General features: G+C 33.8%; 1 protein-coding gene across 1 annotated transcript in view; it reads right to left on the bottom strand.

Moving 5' to 3' along the window:
* SLCO4C1 (solute carrier organic anion transporter family member 4C1) overlaps positions 1–19,683 on the bottom strand; it is a 62,370-nt gene that overhangs the window by 14,876 nt on the left and 27,811 nt on the right. The window contains exons 4-8 of the mRNA XM_012773547.2: positions 17,353–17,449; positions 15,840–15,961; positions 14,031–14,149; positions 11,824–11,968; positions 11,225–11,420 (exon numbers count right to left, since the gene is read on the bottom strand). Coding sequence (XP_012629001.2) covers positions 11,225–11,420; positions 11,824–11,968; positions 14,031–14,149; positions 15,840–15,961; positions 17,353–17,449 — 679 coding nt within the window. The remainder of the gene's footprint in view (positions 1–11,224; positions 11,421–11,823; positions 11,969–14,030; positions 14,150–15,839; positions 15,962–17,352; positions 17,450–19,683) is intronic.

A 19,683-nucleotide genomic window follows, 5' to 3' on the forward strand; every position in this document is an offset into this window, starting at 1 on the left:
ATAAAGCTTAAGTTTTTGTAGAGGAGAGGCAGTAAAAACAAGAGTTATATAATATAATGTCTGTCAGTGATAAGATAAGGCATATAGCACTCTGGGAGGCCAAGACGGGCGGATTGCTCGAGGTCAGGAGTTCGAAACCAGCCTGAGCAAGAACCAGACCCCATCTCTACTATAATTATAAAGAAATTAATTGGCCAACTAATACACATAGAAAAAATGAGCCGGGCATGGTGGCGCATGCCTGTAGTCCCAGCTACTCGGGAGGCTGAGGCAGCAGGATTGCTTGAGCCCATGAGTTTGAGGTTGCTGTGAGCTAGGCTGACGTCACAGCACTCACTCTAGCCTGAGCAACAAAGTGAGATTCTGTCTCAAAAAAAAAGAAAGATAAGGCAGAGTAAGTGAAGAAAGCAGGGTTTCCCATTCGATGCCAGATAATTCTCTCTTGTGGTGAGCTGGTTCTGTGGATTGTAGGACGTTTAGCAGCCTCCCTGGCCTCCACCCACCAGACACCAGTACTAATCTCCTTAATTATGGCAACCACAATCTCTCAAGATGTTACCAAATATCTCCTGGTGGCAGGCAATATTTTAAACCTGGAAGGATGAATAGAATCATGTTGTTCAATACACTCATATTATCAATGGGAAAACTGAGGCTGAGAGAGATTAAGTTATTTTCTTTCCCTGCCAAATACAGCTTTCCTTGTCCCCAGGTCCAATGTTGTCTCATGTTGCCTCTTAAGAGGAAACATCTTTCCTAATACAAAGATGCTTCCCTAACCCCTCATTTATTCATTCAGTCAAACAATATATATTGAGCAAGTACTAGGTCCTTCATATGTAACAGAAATACAAAGTAAGATAGCCACTGTCCTCAGACTTCACAAAGTAAAATAGTCTCTGTCCTCAGACTTCTACTTCACTAGAAGGAGAGATGAACACAGATAATTATACACTAATATGCTAAGTGTGGTTACAGATGTGTGCAAAATGCATTTTAGAAGCACCAAAGGCATAGAGCTGAGAAGCAGCATCCTCTTTGGAGAAATACGAATGATGTCTAAGGCAGAGAGTGGTAAAGAATGTAGCTGGAGAGACAGGAACTAGATTAATGAGGATCTCATGGGTCTCGTTAAAAACTATGAATTTTAACCTATTGACAAAAGGTAATCATTAAAGTACTTTTAGACTGCAAAGTGACATTGTCAGAAGTCACTTTTAAAGAAATAATCCTAGGAGTTGTAAAGAGTCTGAATTTAAAGAAAGAGGACCTGTTCCAATACTCCAGACAATAGGTGATCACAATATAAAGGAGAACTAAAATAGAACATGTATATGAGTACGATTACAGGAAATAGAATGAAGAAAAATTCTTGATGTAGAATTGGTAAAATCTGGTGATTGACTGATCGAAGATGACTCTCTCTGTTAAGAATGGAAGTGTCAAGGGTAACTCCTACTGTCTAACTTGGTGTTTAGGAGAGAAGGTGAGCCAATTTTGGACAAGAGATGATGAATATGGACTTACACATACTGAGATTAAGAATCTCAAATTTGGTGAAGCGATTTGGCTTGTAGCTAGATATCTCAATATCATTTGCATATAGATGTAGCTGAAACTATCGGTGTTTATAAGATCAGCCATACAGAGTATAGAGGGAGAAGAGTACAGAAGTCCTGGGAGTCCACTTATTTAATGAATACCTAGTGGACTCCAATTATGTGCCAACTCAAAGGGCTGGAAAAATATCTAAAAGAAAGAGCTAGAGATGAGAAAGAGGGGGGTAGACAAAGAGACTGACAGATGGAAGGAAGGAAGGAAAAACAACCCCTGCCATCATGAAACTAACTTTCCTGCAACAATGGTCAAACAAAGCAAATGAGTTGATTTATTTAAGTATTTGAAGATAATCATTGCTATGTTGGAAAATGATGATATTTAAGTAGTAGGTGGAAAACAAGAAGTTCATGAAGGAAATAGATTAAAGAGCAAGAAAACAAGCCGGGCGCGGTGGCTCACGCCTGTAATCCTAGCACTCTGGGAGGCTGAGGCGGGCGGATTGCTCGAGGTCAGGAGTTCGAAACCAGCCTGAGCAAGAGCGAGACCCCGTCTCTACTATAAATAGAAAGAAATTAATTGGCCAACTAATATATATATAAAATTAGCCAGGCATGGTGGCACATGCCTGTAGTCCCAGCTACTCGGGAGGCTGAGGCAGCAGGATTGCTTGAGCCCAGGAGTTTGAGGTTGCTGTGAGCTAGGCTGACGCCACGGCACTCACTCTAACCTGGGCAACAAGCGAGACTCTGTCTCAAAAAAAAAAAAAGAGCAAGAAAACAAACTAGAAACAAATCAGTAGAAAGTTTGAAGGAAAAGGTGACAAAGAGTAAAACTGAAGTAAACTATTCCCAGATTTATCTTTATCAGGCATGACTGTCTTCACAAAGAGTTTTCCCAGATTTATCTTTATCAAGCATGACTGTCTTCACAAAGAGTTTATAACATAGATGTAGAAGTAATAAGGTAACTAGAGAAAAACTTTCCCTGCAACTCTAGAAATAGCCTTTATACAATAATTTTTAAATTTAAATTTCCAATGTGTAATTTTCATATAATTTATAAATAATTACTGAGAACATACAAAGAGTAAGGCAGCATGATGCAAACTACAGTAGAAACAAAGAAATATAGCATATATTCCTTATCATCAAGGGTTGGTCACTTTAGCCTGTATATTATATAAAGGTTTATTTCATGATGTAAGTGGGAAACATTTATAGGAAAATAACAAATGCTTGTGAAGTTGATTAAATTTTCTTAATACGTACATATTATTTTAATCATATTTCATATATTTTACATCATAAAATTTTTAATAGTTTAAGAATATATACCTGTATACATGCTTGTCACTAGTAGAATTTAAACATTACTTTTTTTCTTAAATCCAAACAAATATTCTGTCTCTATAAGTTATAATCAAATATTATGCCTCTATAATAGGCTAAAATTTCCCCTAAAACTATTGCAAAATATTAATAGATATGCCCCTATATGGTACTATTTCATATAATCAATGATATTCTAGCTACAGGCTGACACAGAAAAAATATTGCATATACTTACTATGGTATTTCATATTTTATGAGGTCGTAAGTAGTAAGTGAAATGCAAATCACCATTACCACAACTGTTTACCAAGATAAGACTCAAAGATTCTATAGATGACTAAGGGAGTATAAAAAATTAGAGAATTTTAAAAACTAATAAGTTTCTAAAAATAAACTAAGATAATCTCCATTCAGTTGAATTTAGTGTTGAGCCCAATTAATTATTTAGTAATAAATTTAAAATATTATTGAAAAAAGTCCCTGAAATAATCAATATTATTCATCTTAAGATTTTTGGATATACTGTTAAACAGGGCTTTAAATGAACTTACCAACAAGTCTAATCCATGAATTCAGAGCTGCCAAATCTCTTTTTAACCCATCTATCCTTATGTGGCAAAGGGCAAAAATTCTTTGCAACACTCTATTAGAAACCCTACACCCTCACAAACTCTTCTTCCTCCCATTCCTAAAAAAGGTATTTCTTGAGGTCCATCTTTCAATAGTCTATTCTTTCAATATATAGGCATATGTCATTTTATTTCACTTTGCTTTATTGCATTTTGCAAATATTGCAGTTTTTACAAATTGAAGGTTCATGGTAAACTGGGTCAAGCAAGTCTGTCAGTGCCATTTTTCCAACAGCCTGTGCTCATTTCATGTCTCTGTGTCACCATTTTGACAATTCTTGCAATATTTCATAGTTTTGTATTATCATATCAATTATGGTGATCTGAGATCACTGATCTTTGATGTTACTATTAAAATTGCTTTGGTGTGCCCCAAACCATGCCCCTATGAGATGGCAAGTTTAATCAATAAATGATGTGTGTGTTCTGATTATTCCATCAAATGGCCATTCCCTTGTCTCACTCTCTCTCTCTCTCTCTTCAGGTCAACAATATTGAAATTAAACCAACTAATAACCACACAATGGCCTCTAAGTCTTCAAGTGAAAGGAAGAATTGCACATCTGTCACTTTAAATCAAAAACTAGAAATGATTAAGCTTAGTGAGGAAGGCATGATGAAAGGAAAGATGGGCCAAAAGCTAGGCCTCCTGTGCCAAATCGTTAGTCAAGTTGCGAATGCAAAATAAAAGTTCTTGAAAGAAGTTGAAAGTTCTGTTGCAGTGAACACACAAATTATAAGAAAGCAAAACACCCTTATTGCTGATGTGGAGAAAGTTTGAATGGTTTATACAGAAGATCAAAGCAACCACAACATTCCCTTCAGCCAAAGCCCAATCCAGAGCAAGGCTCTAGCTCTCTTCATTTCTATGCAGCCTGAGAGAAAGAGAGGTGAGGAAGCTTCAGAAGAAAAGTTTGAGGCTGGCAGAGGTTGATTCATGACATTTAAGGAAAGAAGCCATCACCAAACATAAAAGTATAAGGTGAAGCAGTAAGTGTTGATGTAGAAGTTGCAGCAAGTTATTCAAAAGATCTCACTAAGATAATTGATGTAGCTAAGTACACTAAACAGTAGGTTTTGAAAGTAGACAAAAAAGCCTTCTATTGGAAAAAGATGCCATCTAGGACTTTCATAGCTAGAGAAGACATCAACACTTGGCTTCAAAGCTTCAAAAGACAGGCTGACAACCTTATTAGGGAACAATGCACTTGGTGACTTGAAGTCGAAGCCAATGTCCATTCACCATTTCAAAAATCCTAGAGCTTTGAAGAATTATGCTAAATCTATTCTGCCTGTGCTCTAGAAATGGAGCAACAAAGCCTGGATGACAGCATATTAAAGGAAAAGATTTATGGCTTCCCGAATATTTGAAGCCCACTGGTGAGACCTACTGCTCAGAAAAAAGATTCCTTCAAAATATTACTTCTCATTGACCACGCACCTGGTCACCCAGAGTTCTGATGTAGATGTACGGGAGGCTAATTTTGTTTTCATGCCTGCTAACACAACAGTCATTTGAGATGTTCAAGATGTTAGTAGAGGAAGTATCTACAGATGTGAAGGAAATAACAAGAGAACTAAAATTAGAAGTGAGGCCTGACAATGTGACTGCAAATCTCATGATAAAACTTTTAACAGATAAGGAGTTGCTCCTTATGGATCAGAAAAGAGAGTGGTTGTTTGAAATGGAATCTACTCTCGGGAAGATGCTGTGATCATTGTTGAAATGACAATAGAGGATTTAGAATATTCCATAAACTTAGCTGATAAAGCAGCAACATGGTTTGAGAGGACTGACTCCAATTTGAAAGAAGTTCTACCAATCGGTCAAATGCTATTAAACAGCATCACAGGCTACAGAGAAATATCTCATGAAAGTAAGAATCAATTGATGTGGCAAACTGCATTGCTGTCTTATTTTAAGAAATTACCACAACCACCTTAAACTTCAGAAAGCATCACCCTGATCAGTCAATAGCCACCAACATCGAGGCAAGATCCTCCACCAGCAAAAAGATTATGACTTTCTGAAGATTCAGATGATCATTAGAAATTTTTAGCAATAAAGTATTCTTATTAACATACATACATTAATATTGTACACTTAATAGACTACAGGGTAGTGTAAACATAACTTCTATGTACACCAGGAAACCAATATATTTGTGTGACTTGCTTTATTGCATTATTTCCTTTATTGTGATGGTCTCAAACCAAACCCACGATATCTCTGAGGTATGCCTGTTCCTTTTCTTATACAGATGTTTCTTAGGTGAAGTTATTTTTACTAAGCTCTTCATGATATAAACATTTTACTATGCAGGGTATAAAGAAGTTAAAATTAAGAATTTGGAGCCATAGGGAAAAAAACGATCTGACAATGTCACATCTACTTTGTGACATTAGACTCTCTATTTATATCTATAAATATACATATATATATAAATATATGTGAGTGTGTGTGTGTATACTCCAGTTTTTTCCATCACTGAGAAATGTGTATGTACATTAAACACTGTCTCTATGTTCCAGATCTTGATATATCTTCATGCCCACCCCCTACATGAACCTCAAAAATAATACCATCACACTTGCCTTCCTATCTGATTACACTAAGGACAGCTACCCGGTAGCAACTCTTGTTAAGGTAGAAAATACCTAGTGGATTTACATATACTTTGTTTGTTACTCAGGATGATAAACTATGTGCTTAACTATCCAGAACTTTCTGTTTTTCTAAAAGAAACATGCAGAGAAAGTGATTTGTTGGCAGAGGTTTGGGTGAAGTTTATAGGGGTGAAAATCAGATCTGCACAACTTACCTCTACCTACCTTTCAACATTCCCCCATATATTTTTACCATTTCCAGACACATAACCCAAGTTCCATTCACACTGGTCCCTAAATTTACCCTTCATTTTTTATAGCATTTATACCCTTAGTTTAGCATATTCCCTCTGCCTTTCCCTCATCTCAAATTTGTATCTCTCAAAACTCTTTGTATCCTTAAAGAATACTTAAGCCCCATTCTGCTATTATGCCATGAAGCCTTTCCTGATTCTAATGAAATAAAATTGAAACGCTCTTCTTCCATTATTCATTCACTGTTTTATTTTCCAATCTCTCCTTTGGAACAGTGATTTTGACATAAAGGTCTGCCAAAGAAAGCATTCAACAAATGTTGAATAAATGTAATGGAGCTTAACTAAACACTGTTTTAGAATGTTCAGCTTCACATCAATGTGAAAGAATGACAGACATATGAACAGCAACTACAAATCATGATAATTGTTGATGGCAAACTTTCACAAAATAAAAGTATATTTTATTTATGTCATCTGAATGCCATAGTGCACAAAATTATGGAGTCCTTGACCTGGAGTACCACCTTCCTCAACAGGCTCAAACATGTGTAATGAAAAAATTAAAGCAGCACTGTGAGCTCTAAAATACACTCCTGCATAATACCCTCGTGCCTGCTCCTCTATCCATAGCTTTTTATTTCAAAGCAAAACAAACAAGGAAAAGAAAAATGGCCAATCCAGTTATAGGTAGAACCATGTCTACAGGTCAGAATAAGAAAAAGTTATTTATTTACCTACAATAAACATGAATGTCTAAGTAGATACAACAGTGATTAGTATTACCTAGGATTAGCTTTATTTTATATTTCTTTGCTAGACTATTTTCAGAAGACCTAATAACTGAATTTTATCATAGGGAGTCATTTACATGTTTTTAAAATTTAGGACAATAGGAACATATAATGTGAACAACTTCTCAGGATGTGAATAATCCCTTAAAGGCAAAGATTCTATTGTATTAATATTTGTAATCCTTTAGCCAAGCATAGTGCCTAGTACATGATAGTTGCTCCTTAAATGCTCTCGAATAGATATCCCCAACTTTTAAGAAGACACCGATTATTTACACTAAAAACACTAAAGGAAATCATCGCCAGTAGACCTGCCTTAAGGAGTCTTAAATATGGAAACAAAAGGTCAATACTCACAATTATAGAAATACATGAAAGTATAAAACTCACAGGACTTATAAAACAATCATGCAAACAAGAAAGATAAAGGACTCAAACGGCAACACAACAGAATTCCACCAAACCACAAAGACAGAGAAAAAGAAACAATAAATTTATAAAACAACTAGAAAGCAATAAGATGACAGACAAAAAACCTCACATATCAATATTAACCCTAAATGTAGTGGATTAAATGCTCCACTTAAAAGATACAAACTAGCAGAATGAATTAAGAAAACATGATCTGGCCAAGTATAGTGGCTCATGCCTACAACCCCAGCACTTTGGGAGGCCCAAGTGGGAGGACCACTTGAGGACAGGAGTTTGAGACCAACCTGGGCAAAATAGTGAGACTTCATCTTTACAAAAAGTAAGAAAAATAAGCCAGGTGTGGTGGTGCATAGTCCCAGCTACTCATGAGGCTGAGGTGGGAGGATCACTTGAGCCCAGGAGTTTGAAGGTTCAGTGAGGTATGTTCCCACCATTGCACTCCAGCCTGGACAATAGAGTGAGACTCTGTTTAAAAAAAAAAACAAAAAAAAAAAAACATGATTCAACTATATACTACATATAAGAAATTCACCTTACCTGTAAAGACACATATAGACTGAAAGTAAAGGAGTAGAAAGAGATATTCCACATAAACAAAAACCAAAAGTGAGCACAAGTAGTTATATTTACATCATATAAAACACACTCGAAATAAAAAACAGTTAAAAAAAAAAGGACAAAGAAGAACATTATATGATGATAAGGGTTCAATTCAACAAGAGGATATAATAATTCTAAACATATATACACCAATCACCAGAGCAGCCAGATTCATAAAACAAATATGGCTAGACCCAAAGAAAGAGATAGAAATATAATAATAGTGGGGATTTCAACATGCCACCCACAGCATTAGACAGATCATCAAGATAGAAAATTATCAAAGAAACACTGAACTGAAATTGGACTTTAGACAAAGTAGACCTAACAATTACAGAACATTCTACCCCAAAACCACAGAACATAGATTCTTCTCATTAGCACATGGAACATTCTCCAAGATAGACCATATGTTAGGCCACAAAACAAGTCTCAACAAATTTTAAAAAACTGAAATCATATCAAGCATCTTCTCAGACCACAGTGGAATAACACTAGAAGTCAATACCAAGAGGAACTTCAGAAACTACATAAATGTATAAAAGTCGTTGAATGATTATTGAAATTAAGATGGAAATTAAAATAATTTTGAAATAAATGAAAATAGAAACACAACATACCCAAATCTGTGGCACACAGCAAATACAGTGCTAAGATGAAAGTTTATAGTATTGAATAACTACATTGAAAAAATAGAAAGATCACAAATTAACAACCTAACATCACACCTCAAGAAACCAAAAAAACAAATAAAAACCAAACTCAAAGCCAGAAGAAAAAAAGAAATAAAACAGATCAGAGGTGAACTAAAAGAAAGAGAAGAGACCAAAAGGAAATTACACAGAATCAATAAAATGAAAAGTGGCTCTGCAAAAAAATAAACAAAAGTAATAAAACACTAGCTAGACTAAGACAAGAGAAGTTACAAATAAACAAAATCAGAAATTAAAAAGGAGATATTACAACTGCTATCACAGAAATACAAAAGATTATCAGAGGCTATTATGAACAACTATACACTCACAAGCTAGAAAACCTAGAGGAAATGGATGAATTCTTAAAAACTTACAACATCACAAAATTAATCCAAGAAGACATAGAAATCCTGAACAGACCATTAACAAGCAGTAAGATTGAATCAGTAACAAAAAGTCCCCCAACAACAAAAAAAGCCCAGGTCCAGGTAGATTCAATGTTGAGTTCTAGTAGATATACAAAGAAGAACTAACACCAATACTCCCAAAAATGTTCCAAAAAAAATCAAGGAGGGAATTTTCCCTAACTCATTCTATGAGGCCACTATCACTGTGATAACAAACCCAGACAAGGACACAACAAAAAAGAAAACTACAGACCAATATATCTGATGAACAGATACAAAAATCTTCAACAAACTATTAGCAAACTGAATCCAATAGCATATCAAAAGGTAATATATTATGATCAAGTGGGTTTTATACTAAGCATGCAAGGTTCAACATACGCAAATCAATAAATCTGATAAACACACAAAAAAAATAGACAAAAGGGACTTAACTAAAAAGCTTCTGCATAGCAAAAGAAATAATCATAAGAGTGAATAGACAACCTGGAGAAAAGGAGAAAATATTTGCAAATTATGCATCTGACAGGAGACTAATATCCAGAATTCACAAGGAACTCAGATAACTCAATAACAATAAAAACCCCAAATAATACCATTAAACAGTGGACAAAGGACATGAAAAGACATTTTTAAAGATAAAACATACAAATGACCAATAGGTATATGAAAAAATGTTCAACATTACTAATCACCAGATAAATGCAAATTAAAACCACAATGAGGTATCATCTTACATAAATCAGAATGGCTGTAATTAAAAAGACAAAAATAATAGATGTTGACAAGAATGTAGAGAAAAGGGAATGCTTATACATTGTTGGTGGGAATGTAAATTAGTACAACCTATATGGAAAACAGTATGGAGATTTCCCAAAGAACGAAAATTAGAACTACCATTTGATCCAGTGATCCCACTACTGTGTATCTACCTAAAGATAAAAAAAATCATTACATCAAAAAGCTACCTGGCCGGGCGCTGTGGCTCACGCCTGTAATCCTAGCTCTTGGGAGGCCGAGGCGGGCGGATTGCTCGAGGTCAGGAGTTCGAAACCAGCCTGAGCAAGAGCGAGACCCCGTCTCTACTATAAATAGAAAGAAATTAATTGGCCAACTAATATATATAGAAAAACTTAGCCGGGCATGGTGGCGCATGCCTGTAGTCCCAGCTACTCGGGAGGCTGAGGCAGCAGGATTGCTTGAGCCCAGGAGTTTGAGGTTGCTGTGAGCTAGGCTGACGCCACGGCACTCACTCTAGCCTGGACAACAAAGCGAGACTCTGTCTCAAAAAAAAAAAAAAAAAAAAAAAAAAGCTACCTGCACTTGTATGTTTATCACAGCACTATTTACAATTGCAAAGATGTGGAATCAACCTAAGTATCCATCAGTGAATGACTGGATAAAGACAATGTGGTTTATATACACAAAGAAATATTATTCAGCTATAAAAAAATCAAATCTTGTCTTTCAACAACACGGATGGAACTGAAGGTCATTAAGTGGAAAAGTAATATATAGAAAGACAAATACCACATGTTTTCACTTATAAGTGGAAGTTAAATCATGTGTACACTTGAGCATAGAGTGTGGAATGATACACAATGGAGACTCGAAAGGGTGGAAGATGGGAAGGGGGTGGATGATGAAAAATTAATTAATAGGTACAATGTATGTTATTGATACTCCAAAAAGCCCTTGATTTCACCACTCCACAATATATCTATGTAACAAAATTACACTTGTATCCCCATAAATTTATACAAAAAAGACCCTACATATTCTTACATAGAAAAAAAGTCTTCTAATTAAAATAAAGCTAATTCCTCACCATTTTAATTAAGAAAGCATATATACTTGGAAATGCATGCATTTATTATTCTGATATTAATATCAAAAGGTATTGAAATATATTTACCCATTATATAATTCAGACACACCAGCAAATGGCTGATTTTCACAGTTGGCATAAATAAATACAAAACTCAGCAAAAATGCAACTCCAGATGAGAACAACGCAAACTTCATTGTATTTTTACATGTCATTTTGAATTTTGAAACAAGGAAACCACCTAAAATCTGACCAAGAGCAGCTCCAGGAATTAAAACAGCCCCTAATGAGAAAGAAGACACAGACAGTGAAAAAACACACACATACATTCAGTAATTCATAATAACACTTGGCAAACATCAAAAACAAGCACCAGTATGGTTTTAACATATAAAAGTATTCCTCTGATATAGAATTACATGCATAAATGACTTAATTCCATTAAATGAAGAATTATTAAAATTAACATAGTGAACGTTAAGATTAATATATATTCTCTTTAGCCTTATATATGCTTTGTCTCTCTCAAGTTCATACAATATGTCTGAAAATCAGAAACTTTTACCAATCAGTATTAAATTTAAATTTCAAGGAGTGGTATATCACGAATTGTATATTATCCAATAAAAATTTAATGTAGTAAAGTAAAACTATTAGATTAAATTAGAAAAAAGAAAATGCTTTACCTCCAAGGGTAGCTGCAAAACTGGATGACAATCCAAATTGATTTTCTATAAATTTAGGTAAAAATGTAGCAAATCCAGTAGTAACTAAAGCTTCTGAAGAAGTTGATAAAACTAAACATATAAACACAGTATTCTTCACCAAATTCTGAAGAAAAAAAGTACAGTTCAACAAATGAATAACTATGATTGTACAGCACTAGAAAGTTACCATGATGGAAGAGCAAAATTTTTAATAAACACAATATAATCATCTGTAAAATTTTAGCATTTTCTCCAGCACAAAAATATAACTTTGAATAATTAGTAGATTTATATATATAATGATAAAAAAAATTGTATATATGGAACACCTATACAGATGATGGATTCATCAATATAGTACTTATGACTTTATCACATTCAAGGGACCAGGAAAAGAAAGTAAAAGCCTGCTTGGACAGGTTCCCTTCCCAAGTCTTACTGTAGATACCCACACTACAAATTTACTCCTTATTTGATTTTTTCATTGTTTTGAATTCCTATGTCCAGTAAACAAAGAACTTAAGATTGTGAGCACAAATAAGAATATTCTCTAAGTACCAAACTCAAAGCATTGTTCCATAATTAAAAGACTAGTAATTACGAACCTTAGATACATATAGGGTTAAGCAACTTTAATAGGTGTCTGTATTGCTAAACCTCTCAGAATCTTATCTATCTATCTGTAGAGATTTTTTTTCAATACATGTAAACACAAAAATGAAAACCAAATTATAGTTCTGGAATATTAAATGCAAAAAAATGCTTCAAAAACTAAGCAAAACACACACAGAGAGGAGTTACTAAGGGTCAAGATAAGAGATGCAGAAGTCAGAGCCAGATAACTTACAACATAAGGATAATAGAAGTGACAAAAGGAGAAAAGTACCTGGATGAAAACATGCAATAATTTAAAATAGTAGTAATAGTAGTAGTAGTATTAGTAGTAGAAGAAGAAGAAGAAAAAAAACCTAAGTCTTTAGATTGCAAAAGATAATAGACATATGCATTTACCAAGCAAATTCCTAAAATCAAGGATAAATGAAAAATTTACAAACTTATAGAAAGAATAAGTCATAATCATGCTAACACAAAACTTCTCAAATGCCGGAATTATAGGGGAATTATCCAAAAGTATTGATCCAGATGGAAATATCATTCAGACATTCAAGGATATTTGGGTGGTATCCCAACCAAAGAAAACAGGCAATAAAATCCTGGCTCTATAGAGATCTCAGTCAGAATAGAGATCCTATAGAGATCTCAGTCAGAATGAAGATCTGTAAGTAAGAGCTATAAGGATAAAAAAAAAAGCAATGTTGAGCAATGCATCTTGATGGTAATATAAATTGGAATTTATAAAATAAATGGAAATATATGAAATAGAACAGACCTACTATAAAAGAAAATAATAGTAGTTGGAATTAAAACTTATGAACAATCTCAGCGAAACACAAGAATGTTCATGTATTGGTAGCAGAGTTGAATGACGGGCTGAGTGGACAAGTGAAAATATTTTAAGGCTTTCATTTGACAAGAAGGAAAAAAAGTAATGAAAAGCAAATAATAGCACATCTTGAAAAGGTAAAATTATAAACTCCCCTATGAATAAAGCTTTTATGATGCTCAATAGAAAGACTGTTTTGTGCTAAGTACAACCGAATAGATTCTAACACTTGTTTCTTAGCTTCAAAACAAGTTACCACCAACCACCACCTTTTTCACATGGGAGAAATATCAGTTTGGCATTCTCAAACATATATTAACAATTCAATGATAATTGATGAATCCATTACATACGGGAAATGTTATGGAATAATAGCTATAGTGCTAATGAAAAACCACTGAATATTGATATTGCTAAGAAGTTAACCCATCTTCTTTCAACCATTCTTCTCTGGAATAATTTTCGTTTGCTCAAAGGATAATAAAACTAAATCTGAAGAATAGTTTATAAGAGCTAGAATTGTAGCAAACAAGAATGTATTATGAAAAGATTTTTATGTGTGTGTGTGTATATATATATATATATGTCTGTGTTTGTGTGCATGTATTCATACAAATGGGGTTATTTATGCATGTATGCAATAAATACACATCTACATATATGTACCTATGACTTGTGTGTGTGTGTGTGTGTGTGTGTGTGTGTGTCAGAGACAGAGAAAGACAAAATACTTTTATTTTACCTTCAGTGCAGCTGGAAAATCTTTAATACTTTTTCCAAAATTCTCATCTGTATGTTGCAAGGAAATACTCTTATTCTGATGAGCCTGGGAAGTTTTTCCAGCTTGAATTTTTGCTGTACCTAAAAAAGTAGTAAATGCACTTGCTTTGTCACTTCCTTCTTTATTAAAAAAAAAAATGCTTACTTTTTAATTGACACACATTTCCACAAGTATATAAATTCCAGAACATAAGAGCCCAGTTCCTTTGTCAACAAAATTGTGCAAATATCTAGGTAATCAGGCTGTCCTAAGAGCTAGTATTCATTACCACATAGGACGTTCCAACCAGTCTAAACATTAAAATGAGATAATTTTACTCTAATCTTATATCTAAGCTCTTCATTTAAAATCTCTTTAAAAAAAATTTTTTTTTTTGGTACAGAGCCTTAATCTTACTCTGTTGCCTGGGTTAGAGTGCCATGGTATCAGCCTAGCTCACAGCAACCTCAAACTCCTGGGTTCAAGCGATCCTACTGCTCAACCTCCCAAGTAGCTGGGACTACAGGTATGTGCCACCATGTGTGGCTAATAAAATCTCTTAAAATTTTTTATTCCTTTCAAATGGTTTCCTTTTTTATCCTTTGTAGATTAAAGTACATTCGTGACTTTTTTCTTTTACTCGTTTTAGTTCTAATATGCTTAGCAGATGATATATTCACCATCTAGTACCATGTTCCTTTGATTTTTAATAATGGTACTATGAATAAATCTGAGAAAACAGTCAATATGTGGAATTATAAATTGAATGAAGAATCAATCAGAAAGAAATGGAGTCTACTTACTTCTAGTCTGCCCACTTTCTTTTGCCAATTTCCAAAAGTTAATCATCTATCTTGTTGCAAATGACAATAGAAACAAGTAAATGCCTTCAACCTAGAGAAAAATACTTCTACAGGTATATATTTTAACTACACAATTATACAGAAGCAAGATTGCATAGAGAAAAATGGGTATTTTTTTCTATTAACCTTTTCTTTTTGGACAAAGTGTCTAGTATTATAATACAGTAAAAAATGAGTATACTACAGCATGACTTTGGTGATAATTAAAAACTATAAGCTGTACTTCCAACTATAAATAATTAAAATGAATAACTTAAGGCAGATTGAAATTAGTGACTAATGAATACAAACTAACAGTTTAAAAGATATTGTGGGCCAGGCACAGTGGCTCACACCTATAATCCCAGTGCTTTGGGAGGTCAAGGCAGGAGGATAGCTTGTGGCCCGAAGTCCAAGACCAGCCTGGGCAACATAGCAAAACCCATCTCCACAAAATTTTTTTTTTAAAGTTTAGCCAGGCATAATAGCATGTGCCTGTAAGCCCTAGCTACTCAGGAGGCTGAAGCAGGATGCTTACTTGAGCCCAGGAGTTCGAGGTTGCAGTGAGCTATGATCACATCACTGCACTCCACCCCAGGTGACAGAGCAAGACCCTGTCTCTAAAAAAAGAGATATTGCACCTTGCATCCACATAAAGCAGGATTCCAGATAAAACCTAAGAAATAAATCGAACAAATAGTAAGGAGGTGAATATGCTGCACACAGCTTTATTGATTATTAATTGGAAATATAAAAAATCCATGAATATTAAGATTGCTACTCAATATTTCCTAAAATGAAGACAGATATTCAAAAGTTTGCATAAGCAAACAGTTGAGATTCTATAAAACAAACAGGGTGAATCTATGGTTCTTATTAATTATACAGAAAATGACACTTGGCTTAGAATTAGAATAAAACTCTCCTGTTTTAAAGAAAACACGTTTACCTGGTAAATGTTTTGGAAAGCAAGAAAAAGGTATTATCAAAGACCAAGCAAAGATCCAGCATACAAGAAATCCAATCCACCAAGCTCCCAACCATCGTGGATCATCCTCAGTGACATCGGGGCTAAATTATATAAAAACAAGAGGTGAAAGTCAACTCTACCTTGTTAACTAAAAACTCAGTTATGGCAATCATATACTTTATACTTCAAGTGCATATAGTACAATATTATTATAAAATATCCAAAATTTTAATAGAGCCATTGTGATGAATCAGAAAATAGGTATGCAGGTATAAATGAGAGTTATAATAATGGTTACAAAGTATTTTAAAATGACAAATATGACATAAAAGTTTAAAATATTTCATAGCAAATATTTTAATAAGTATGATAAATATTTGAAAAGATACACAGAATTTCTGAACACTCTTGAACTTTGGCTAAGTTTTCTCCACTATTGTATTAAATTAAATACAGAGATCACAGAAAATCACTGATCTATGTTAAAAGCTCATACACTGTGCTTCAATTATGGCATTCCTTTCAATGTAAAATTATTCTTAACGTCATTTATTTATTAACAGTTTTTTATCACAGTTCTCATATTTTAATATCAATAGGCCCTTTCAGAAAATACACCACTCCTACAATTCATGCAATTTTCCACTGAAATTAAAATGTCCTTTCTTAAAACTCTGACTCTCTGCTTCAAGAGCTTCTTGTGCACAACTTTTTATAATCTCTAAAAGATTAACCTAGGACTAAAAAGGCTCAGAGAACCAATCACATACCCATGACCACATTTTCGTATTCATGGTCGTACAAAGGATTGTGCAGTTATATTCCCAGTGGCAAAATGAGAAAACATGGCCTTACCAAAGGCCACTAAATTCTCTATTCAGGAAAAACAAAAGGTAACTCAGTAGTTAAGAGTGGGGATTTTGGAGTCAAAAATATATACTTCACGTCTTGGCCAAAAGATAGCTTATGAAATAAGTGAACACACAAAAAATCATTTGTATGGAACACAGTATAGGATAAATAAATATTACCTATTATTACCCTTCATTGTTGGATACAGTGGCATACTTGGATCTCTCTGACATTATCAGTGCTACTATAGAACTTATTCTGAGAATCACAGAGTCTTGAGACCTTTCAGGCTATCTGCCCCCAAATACAACTATGGAAAACATAACTTATTTGTATTGAATTCTTGTTTTTGAAAATGCAAGGTGTCCTACATATGTATTTTTAAAACTGTCATCAACTGACTCTATTGAAAATCTTCATTTATGAATAAATACATTATTACCCTAAGATGGTAGGCATTGATGCATGGAGCAAAGCAGCCCAAATAAGGCATTTTATAAGCATTATGTGTATTCAGTTTTGTTTCCTGAAAAATCCCTCATATTGTACTGAAGAAGTACTGCAAAAATATTCTGTCTATGATGTTAGCATTATTAAAATAAAATAAATTTAAATAAAAGAAAAATAAATACTGTCTTGCCTTGGTCCCATAGCGACATCAATGTACATGGTTAGCAGTTGTCCTCCCAACACATAGCCAATAGCAGGACCTAAGATTGACATAGCATAGCCAATTCCTAGAGAAGAACAAAGTCATTGAATATAATCATGTATACAGTTTTGCTTTGCATGGCTAACAATAGTGAAGAAGAACAAATGTTTTACCATAGAAAAATCTAAATGAATAGACATCAAAATCACACATATTTTTACTAAAAATATGCCATTTGAATGGTATCATTTGGTCAATGGTCAAGGCAAGGAAACTAAAATATATGACTCAATGTAAAAGCTGTTTGACTATAATGATGACAATAATAAAATCAAAAATAATAAATGTATGGAAAGTTATGTTAACTGGTGCCAGAGGTAGTATTAATACATTCATGGTATCCTTTATTCATAGTGATAATATATCATGGAAGAAAACAATGTAAAACAAGAAGCCTCTTCCACTCTGTACAACTAGGAGAGCATTCTTTATTTCACGCTACAGAAACTGACTTCAAAACCTGGATCTTCCAAGAAGTCTATTTCTTAGATATAAGCAATTAGTTTAAACCTCTTGCTCTTCGTGATTCTTCTCATTTTGACTTGCCTCAGAATTAAACTGAGCTTATTTCTGTCAGAAATTCAAAACTTTGCCATATATACCTTTGAATTTTTACAGAATGAAATTTATTTATTTTGACCAATCATTGTCTTTTTATTGTTTTTATTGTTTTTCCTTTAAGCTTCCAAGTATTTCGGGATGTCACCTGAATGTAATTTCACCATTTTTTTTTTCATTTTTAGTTGACACATAATAATTGTACATATTAATACATCTATATAATGTGTAATGATCAAATCAGAGTGATTAGGATACCCATCACCTCAAATATTTACCATTTGTATGTAATGAAACATTTAAAATCCTCTCCTCTAGTGTTTTGAACATATCCTATAAATAACTGCTAACTATATTCACCCTGCAGTGATATAGAACACTAGAACTTATTCTTCCTAATGTAATTTTGTATTCATTAACAAAACCCTCCCCAATGCTTTTCTCCCCTCTACCTTTCCCAATGTTTAATAACCATAATTCTACTCTATTTCTATGCACTGAATTTTTTTAGCTCCCACATATGAGTAAGAACATGTGGTATTTATCTTTGTGTGCCTGATATTTCACTTAACATAATGTTCTCCAGGCTCATCCATGTTGCTATGAAGGATAAAATTTCATTTTTATAACTGCATAGTATTCCACTGTGTATATATGCCACGTTTTCTTTATCCATTCATCTGTTGATGAAGATTTAGGTTGATTCCACATCTTGGATATTGTGAATAGTGCTGCAATAAATGTAAAAATGCAGATATTTTTTCCATATACTGATTTCTTTTCCTTTAGATAAATACCAAGTAGTGGGATTCCAGGATTGTATGGTAATTCTACTTTCAATTGTTAAGAAACCTCCATACTATTTTCCATAATTGCTGTACTATTTTACATTCTCCCCAGCAGTGCATAAAAGTTCCCTTTTGTATATGTACTTGGCAGCATTTTTTTTTTCTTTTTCCATAGTCATTCTAACTCAGGTACAATAATATCTCATGTGGTTTGGAATTGCATTTCTCTGATGCTTAGTGAAGTAGAACTTTTTTTTATATTTTCATTGGCCATTTGTATGTCTTGTTTTAAGAAATGTCTATACAGATCTTTTGCCCATTTTTTAATCAGATTTTTTCTTTTGTTCAGTTGTTTGAATTCCTCGTATATTCTGGATATTCATCCCTTCTCAAATGAATAATTTGTAAATATTATCTCCCATTCTATGGGCTGTTTTTTCACTCTTGATTATTTCCTTAATTGTACAGAAGCTTTTTAGTTTGATATAGTCCCATTTGTCTATTTTTGCAAAACCTCAGCTCCAACCAATGTCCGGAAGCATTTCCCCTATGTTTTCTTATACTTATAGTTCTATAGTTTCATGTCTTAAATTTAGTCTTTAATCCATTTTTAGTTGTTTTTGTATATGATGAGATAGGAGTCTAATTTAATTCTTCTGCATATATGGGTGTTGAGTTTTCCCAGCACCACATATTGATGAAACTGCCCATTTCCCAGTTACGCTCTTTGCACCTTTATCAAAAGTTAGTTGTCTGTAAATACATGGATTTAATTCTGTGTTTTGTATTTTGTTTCATTGGTCTATGTCTGTTTTGATACCAACACCATGCTGTTTCGATTAAATTTTGAGGTCTGGTAGTATGATGCCTACAGCTTTGTTCTTTTTGTTCAATATTGTTTTGGCTATACAGC

The sequence above is a fragment of the Microcebus murinus genome, chromosome 11 (genome assembly GCF_040939455.1).
Source record: "Microcebus murinus isolate Inina chromosome 11, M.murinus_Inina_mat1.0, whole genome shotgun sequence".
NCBI classification, from domain to species: domain Eukaryota; kingdom Metazoa; phylum Chordata; class Mammalia; order Primates; family Cheirogaleidae; genus Microcebus; species Microcebus murinus.